The sequence below is a fragment of the Hyalella azteca genome, unplaced genomic scaffold (genome assembly GCF_000764305.2).
Source record: "Hyalella azteca isolate HAZT.00-mixed unplaced genomic scaffold, Hazt_2.0.2 contig1740, whole genome shotgun sequence".
NCBI lineage: Eukaryota > Metazoa > Arthropoda > Malacostraca > Amphipoda > Hyalellidae > Hyalella > Hyalella azteca.
The window spans coordinates 117,598-125,972 of record NW_025932041.1 but is presented as its reverse complement, the minus strand read 5'-3'; the positions used below and the strand labels follow the sequence as shown (position 1 = coordinate 125,972).

The window sequence follows — 8,375 nt, the reverse complement described above, 5'->3', positions numbered from 1 at the left end:
TGTTGATAGCGGAGGCTCTCATCATTAAGGACGAGTCTCCTGCTATCAATTTGCAAACCGCGGGATTCGTCAGGACGTTGAAATTATTCTCGGATTAATTTGATTTTCGATTTTGAACCGTATCTACGATACTTTCTGTATGAACTTATGTCATGTCCAAATTTCAATTTTAGCGTTGTAATAACTGTTCACTTGCTTGATAATGAATATTGATATATTCGAAACGTCGCATTCCAGTAAAATGTCATTTGGCAATCTGCTTTTTGATCTCCAAACACCTGCAAGAAATTTCGTTCGGCTCATCGAAAAAAACAATAAGAAAATTGTTAATAAAAAGTACGCTCTGGTCTTCAATCAAACCTGTATAAATGAAGAACTTCTGCCTAACTACACTAATATATTAATAACCTTGCAGGGCTAACAGACGAGACATTTTCTCGTAAAATTTGTGCATTTGTACCATTTTCCCTATGACGTTTGCCAACCTAAATGAACGTGAGCCTTAAAACAAAGTAATGTATTTTTCGAATACTAGAAAATATTTTCGAAAATTCGAAAATGTTAAAATCAAATGACCTATATAAGGTTATAGGCTAGGTTAGGTTAGGTTTTTAGACTGTGTTTCTCAGCCAGAAGAAGTATATTTAATGTATCAAAGGCTAAATATTTTAATTAATCCCTTTCAGACTCAAATTTTCGACTGTTTCAAGACCTATAAAGTAGCAAATTCGCATGAATTAAAACTTAAAATGTCACAAATATTGTTTCAATAGGAGCTGCCCTCGTGACAGTCAGGGTCAGAGTATATGCCTGCTAAAATTTACAAAAAAAACTCTTTTTCAGAAGGAAAGCCACGATTTCTACGCCAACACTGTACGATATTGATCGAGATTTTTACTTAAATAGAGGAACATTTCATGAGCAAAATTAAGCACAAATTTTGCTCGCTCATGAAATGTAAAATAAAATTAATATTATACATTTTTCCCTTGGTCCTCTTATCAGTAAATGTTTCAATAAAATATAACTCAGTACTCACTGCAGTGAGTGACAGAGAGCGCATTTTTTCGTCGACGAAAACTTGAGGTCACGGACAGACGGACATGGCGAGCACAATAGTGCATTTTTTCCATAAATGAGAAAATGCGCTAAAAACTTCATTAAAAGTTTACTTATTAATCGTTCGTCCTCACCTTGACGAGGGCATAGCAGCGAACGCTTCCCTCGGTTTCCCGCTCTCAGGCGCGGCACCTGTGAGGCCCTCAGAGGGCACATGGCAGGGGGCACCTCCCTCAGCGTACTCGGGTGATGTCCGAGGGAGGGGGCCCAGCCCCCCGCGGGGAGCGAGGGCAGCCCCAGGCTGCACCATCAGCAAGGTTAAATCACCGACGGTAACATCAAAAACATCACAAAAAAATGTTTAAATCTTGAAAACTTGAACATCATTAATATTTTTTGCAGCCTTACACAAATTTCCAATAGTCTTCATAAAAAATGTGCAGCCATAAATGATAATAAAGGAATGAAATCTCCCGAAAAAATGCTTATAAGCACAAGAAAAAATTTAGTTTTGTTTACAGTTGTTCCCAGGCCATAACGATAGCTTGATGACTTTTATTCCCAAACAAAAGTGGAATATGCTTAATTTTAACGTAAAAAAGCAAAACAATGTAGACTCCCCCACGTGTCGAAGACCCACATTGAGCGCCCCAGCAGGTGGGAGGTCGTCGGGGCTGGTGTTGATAAGGTGGTGGTCGCCGGTGGTGGTTCCGACGGAGGACCTGATGTAGTCAAGCTCAGACATGGTGGCAAGGAACTCCCCGCCCCCAGCGCCCCCACCACCGGTGGTGGTCCCCACCGAGGACCTGATATAGTCAAGCTCAGACATCGTCGCCAGGAACTCCCCGCCCCCGCCGAGCGGTGCCCCGCTCGAGGGACTCGTGGTCGACTGCTGAATGGACGCCGTCTGTGTGGCCGGTGCGTTTACAACAGCATTATATACCATTAAGTTATTATACTATTATTAGGATTTACAGCATTAGTTATTATACAACAGCATTCGGCTATTTTGATACAGACTGTAGTTATGGATACGGAAAACATAAAATGCCAGACGCGATCGCTTCAAAGCACAGATCGACAAAGCAAAACGAAAATGACTTACCCAAAATGACTACAGAGAGCTGAAAAATATGCGTGTCAGCTACAGAAACAATAAATACATACAAAACAGTAACCAGAACAAAATTAATTCATAAAATATATATTCAAGACGGTCCAGCAGACCTGGATGTGGTGAGCATGCATGAGATGGTGACCGGCGCTGCCGCTGCTGGCGCTAGCGTCCAGCTCCCCGTCAGCGCGGTGCCTCAGGGCACTTCCACTGACAACGAAGCCGGTGCTGACATCCTGCGATGCAGTGCCGGCGGTTGACGTCATATCTGCTAACTTATCGTCTCCTCCCTCAACTCCAGCAGGAGCGGAGCGCCCTTCGTCCACGGCCATGTCGAAATCTTCAAGGTTTCCTACAGGACTGCAGATGCGGGAACTACGGTCCGCGTCGCTCAGAGGGGAAGCTGCCCCTCGTGAAAGATCTCCCCGGGTGTTGGGGTTCTCGTTGATTCCCCTAACATCAACGCCCGTTGATTTAATCTGAGATGCGATATCCACTGAATTTTGCGCGAGTCCATCGACGAGTTTTTTCTCGGGTTCGTCACCCTCAGGAAAATTTCTGCCTCTACTGACGGAGTCGGTGAAGGAGTTGGCGTGTGAAGGAGGCTGCAGGATCTGCTGGGCCTCAAGGACGCACTGGCGGAGGTTGAGGACCGCCCAGCGCAGGATGCTGGACCAGGCCGCCCTCAGCTGGGCGCGCTCGAACAGCGGGATGAGGGGCAGGTCATCCGCCGTGCTGGACGGCATAGGCCTATCGACAGAATTGGAAATAAAATAAATAAATTTTGATACAAAATTATATCAAGAGTGAAATCCGGCAAACGTAAACTGAGATAATAACTTTTATAAACAGAGACGAAATAAAACAGGTAAACTATTCAAGCACCTCGAACATTACGCAAAGGATGGACTTACTAGGCATTTAGTTAATCAATCCGCCGACGCAGACATGCACTACTGACTGCGGCACTGAGTGCAGATTCTGTGCTAGCAAAACTTGCTCAGGTGCACGTTATGCCTTGAGCACACGTAAGTAGTAGCTTAACTATACGTAGCAGCCTAAGTGCACGTAGCGCTGCCTAAGTACACGTAGTAGCCTAAGCACACGTAGCGGCGTAAGTACACGTAGCAGCCTAAGTACACGTAGCAGCCTAAGTACACGTAGCAGCCTAAGTGCACGTAGCAGCCTAAGTACACGTAGCAGCCTAAGTGCACGTAGCAGCCTAAGTACACGTAGCAGCCTAAGTGCACGTAGCAGCCTAAGTGCACGTAGCAGCCTAAGTACACATAGTACCACAGTTATCATCAGACCAGACCACAGTTATCATCAGACCATACCACAGTTATCATCAGACCAGAGTCACCAGACCACAGTAGGTTATCATTAGACTACCTCAGCTCATATCATCAAACCACCACATTAATAACTCATTAATATACAAAGTAATAATGAAGAATTAATAACTCATTAGTATACAATGTAATAAGTAAGAATAAACAACTTATGCCTGCTATAGGCCTAACATATTTTTAACCACTTAAGCCAGTTATAGGCCTAACATATTTACAACACTAGGCTTTACCTGCGAGAAGAAGATGTGGCGCAGCGTCTCGGTTCGGTATGTTACAATCAACACCTAACTCATTAGGATACAAAGTAATTAATTAAGAAGAATTATAGGCCTATAGGCCTAGAATTATAGGCCTGTTATAGGCCTAACATATTTTACCAACTTAAGCCTATTATAAGCCTAACACATTTACAACACTAGGCTTTACCTGCGCGAAGAAGACGTGTCGCAGCGCCTCGAGATCGATGCTGTCCTCGGCGAGGGCGAACTGTACGATGGAGGCGGCGATGGCGGCGGCCTCCTTCTGCGGGGGCGGCGCCCACCGTACCCCTGGGGCGACACTGACGCTCAATAAACGCGTTATAATTGATTTATTGATTAACATATACACCAGAATCATATCACTTAATCAACATATAATCAATCAATACGGTGATAAGAAAGTGCTACAACTATTATTTCTTTTTTTATACTGTTTTTAAACAGGGTTGATAGACGGTCATTTTTTCCGGACAATTCGGGACAAATTCCGTGATTTAGTTTTTCTCAATTGCGTTGGCCGGCTAAAATTTATGATAGGTAGTGGGTACTTCCTAATAAAATTTTATATATTGCAAAAAGAAAATAAATGGAATTTTTATAGCGGAACCTACAAATAAACTAGTATATATTAAGATATCGGCCTTTTTTGTTCTCAGATTTGGCCGATTTTAGGCAACCTGAATTGTGTACCACTACGTCCTGGAGAAATACATTTCGTGTTACGCATATGTACCACTTCGGAGTGAACGTGTTAAACAATACGGTGATAAGAAGGTACTACAAAGCTAAGATGAGAGTTTCATGCATAATAACATCACAATGTAATGCATGTACGGTTAGTGGTGATTGTGATGGTGATAACCAGTGTGATGGTGAGCCAGGATTTTATGTTCATCCTGATTTACCGGGTGCTGTGGTTTTCTTTTTGCTTCTCCCGACATCGTCTTTGGGTTCCAGGACATCCTCAAGAGATTTCTCGTCATCTTCGTCAGGAGCTTCGTCGCCCTCTTCGTCGAGTTCCTGACGCTCGGTGTCAGGAGCTAGCACGTCACAGAGGTCCTGAGTGGACGACGTCAGCAGGAGGGGCGGCAAGCTCCTGACGACGAAGCTGGTCGAGTCCATCACGCCTCCGGCCAGAGGCTCCCGAGGAATGCTGGAGTCCATGCAAAAGAACTTTAGAACTCTGCCTCTAGAAATAATTAAACACTAATGACTAATTACACATCAACATATAACCTAAAGGGTAAATGGAAATAGAACGAACGAATTCACAGATAATTATTCATAATTAACAATCAAGATGCTCAATTTTAATCAGAATTTTAGTAATTTTTTGTATTCCAGAAAGATCACACCGCACCTGGCGAGGTCGTTGTCGTACTGCACAGGAGCGCTGGAGGTCACGTCACAAGTTCCTGTTATCCTGCCTCCTCCGCCGTCAGTGGACCGGCCCCCCAGGCTTCCCCCGCCGCGCCGCAGTTTGTCGTTGATGAAGTCGGCCCCGCGTCTCGAAGTTTCGTCGGGGTCTAACCCCATCCCGGGGTCTAACCCCATCCCGGGGTCTGACCCCATCAGTAGTTCAGCCTCAGAATACTTCAGGGCTTCTTCTTTCGTGTCCACATCGACGTTCTCAGGCCCTTGTTCACTTCCTTTCTTTCGGAAAGTGCCGCGTACGAGATCAACTTTCTCTTCGCATTCGTTGACTTCTTCCAATTCAGTTTCGGTAGGTTCACTTGACTTCATGCAGGATAAACTTTCTTTTCGTGAATATTTCGCTTGGTCAGCATCAGAGCCGTCATGAAGTTGGAAGGCGTTTTCGTCATTCATAGCAACATTTTTCCCTTGGCTGCTTTGCCCTTGCTTATCATCACCAGCATTACACCCGCAGTTTGTGGTATCATCAATCGCAGGGGATGACTCATCGATACTTTTAGGATTCAGTCCTACGTCTTCTGTTACACCTCCTACAGGATCATCAATTATCCCTGAACTTTCGTTGAGTTTTTGCGTCGCATTTGAACACCGATTCCAATTCTGTTTTTCAAGAGGAACCTTCTGGTCAGCGCCCACGCTTTCAAATCGGTCTTCGCTGGAGTCCATCTTTTCTTGGCCTATCCCAACGGCGGGGCGGTAGGTCTGTTGGGTGTTAGTGTCGTTGGTATTGTCGGTGGTGTTGACGTTATTGCTGTTATCGGTGGTGTTGACGTTGTTGCTGTTGTCGTTGTTGGTGTTAAGCGAGAGCCTAGCAAGGACTTTGTACATGGCATGACGCCAACGTGAAGGAGGACGCAGAGAGAAGCGCTCGAGGGACGCCACTTGAGGGCTTGCGGCGCTGCGCACTTCCAGGACCGCGAACCTGCAGCAGGGGCGGCAATAAATGTTAGGCGGATGATTTATTATAACAAGTAAATTAGAGTGAAGGCTTTTATGTCCCTTTACTGCAGGCCACGTAAGAGTGAAGAAGGCACCTACAAATATTAGTGTTACCACGCAAGTGAACAACGCACCACAGGATATTCGTGTTAGTGCAAGTAAATTAGAGTGAAAGCTTTAATGTCCCTTTACTGCAGGATATGTAAGAGTGAAGAAGGCACCTAGAAATATTAGTGTTACCACGCAAGTGAACAACGAACCACAATATATTCGTGTTAGTGCCATTTAATGGTCTTGAAGAATAAATTCAGCAGTGGCGCTATACGAGTCAAGAGATAACAGACCAGTTAGATTTTGAACCGCAACAAGCTATACACAAGGCCAACAAGAGGCAGCAGGAGGGCAAGTTAAGGAAGCCATGTTACATTAGAGAGTTAATATTTAAAGTTTTATAAAATTGTTGCAGCTATTCAACCGCCTGCAGCCTGTTTCTTCCCTCTACGCAGTGTACTGCCTTGAATTTAGACTGAATATTGTACTTGTAATGCAATGGGACGATTTATCGCAGCGCAAGTCATGGCCAGTGTCTTCCTCATGTGGTGTAAGCAAAGGCCTGATGAGGTCAGCCACCAAAGGCCTGATGAGGTCAGCCAACAAAGGCCTCACCTGCATCGCTCGATGACGGGAGCGCAGACCTCCTTGTAAGAGCGGCTCAGGAGCTGCCGACGTCTCATGAGCTGCCACTTGGCGGCGTGCACACAGCGCATCACCTCCGTCAGCGCCTTGGGGACTGTCACCACGCCTCCATCTGCAGCAGCACCCAGTCCCCCTGCAGCAGCAGTACCCACTCCTCCAGCACCAGCAGCAGAACCCAGTCCCCCAGCAGCACCGTCACCCATCAGGCTGCCTCGAGCCGCGAGCGCTGGTAACAAATCAAATAAATTATTTATGAATAAATAAACGAAGTCTGGAAAATTTCCAATTCCCTACACTGGACACCAAATAATAAACACAGATACCAATAAGAGAACTTTAGATCAGGATTTAAAGAACTAGTTAATTTATCCAGTAGTTTATAATACATTTAATTAATAATACATGAATAACTTTAATAATAATAATTAATAATATAATAATAATAATAATACAATATAATAATAATTTATTTATTAGTTAATCAATAAGTAAGATAATTCTGCACCTTGTTCAATGGTTTGCACGGCGGCAACCGCCAGGCCAGTATGGCTGAGGATGGCGGCCGCCAGGTGGCGGGCGGCGTCCTCCACGGGATGGTCGGCCCCGAAGTTTGTCTTGGGGCCGCAGTTGTTGAGGGGCGGCGCCCCCTCGCGGTCACAGAGGGCGCTGTACTGCCACACGTATGGGTCCTGGCACAGGCAGGGGGGCGTTTATAACGATGATGAAACTCTTCAGTTAGATTTAAGTAACTGAACTGGCAAGTGACACTCTTCAGTTAAATGTAAGTAACTGAACTGGTAAGTGACACTCTTCAGTTAAATGTAAGTAACTGAACTGGTAAGTGACACTCTTCAGTTAAATGTAAGGAACTGAACTGGTAAGTGACACTCTTCAGTTAAATGTAAGGAACTGAACTGGTAAGTGACACTCTTCAGTACAACATCCGCTACTGAAAACCTCCGCATGACACAATCTTCAGCAAAAAAGGACACTTTTTCAGTAATTATTTTCATTAATTCTTTCCTACATCACACACATAATATAGAATGATTAATAGTAGGCAACTACTTTGAATTAGGCCATTACCTTTGAATATTTTAATATATTTTAATATATTAAAATATTTTTAATATATACGTTTAATATATTTTTATTAATATACAGTATCTCTAACGACGCATGTATAAAGGCCACTTACACTGAACAATATTTAGTCTCATTAGCTAGTTAGTTTAGTGGCCACCTGTTAACTAGCGCTTCAGCTATTTAGCTATCTCGCACCGAAAGTCAAGATGAACATCACCATAGAGGTGGAAGGTCTCAGTTATCGAAGGTTTCATAAATCGAAAAATCATTCATCACCCACAAGGGGCGGAAGGTCTCATATGTCCAGCCCGCTGAAGTTGGCTCGAAGCAAGCAGCGTTAGCATCTCAAAGAGACGAAGTGACAAGGAGGGACAGATGACAAGGAGGGACAGGTGACAAGGAGGGACAGGTGACAAGGAGGGACAGGTGACAAGG

At 44.4% G+C, this 8,375-nt stretch overlaps 1 protein-coding gene across 1 annotated transcript in view; it reads right to left on the bottom strand.

The window, feature by feature from the left end:
- The window catches only part of LOC108673548 (E3 ubiquitin-protein ligase HERC2), a 93,583-nt gene that overhangs the window by 47,697 nt on the left and 37,511 nt on the right, over positions 1-8,375 (bottom strand). Inside the window, exons 31-38 of the mRNA XM_047883786.1 lie at positions 7,360-7,543; positions 6,825-7,080; positions 5,146-6,141; positions 4,691-4,938; positions 3,929-4,073; positions 2,287-2,923; positions 1,700-1,966; positions 1,194-1,360 (exon numbers count right to left, since the gene is read on the bottom strand). Of these exons, the coding sequence (XP_047739742.1) occupies positions 1,194-1,360; positions 1,700-1,966; positions 2,287-2,923; positions 3,929-4,073; positions 4,691-4,938; positions 5,146-6,141; positions 6,825-7,080; positions 7,360-7,543 (2,900 nt within the window). The remainder of the gene's footprint in view (positions 1-1,193; positions 1,361-1,699; positions 1,967-2,286; positions 2,924-3,928; positions 4,074-4,690; positions 4,939-5,145; positions 6,142-6,824; positions 7,081-7,359; positions 7,544-8,375) is intronic.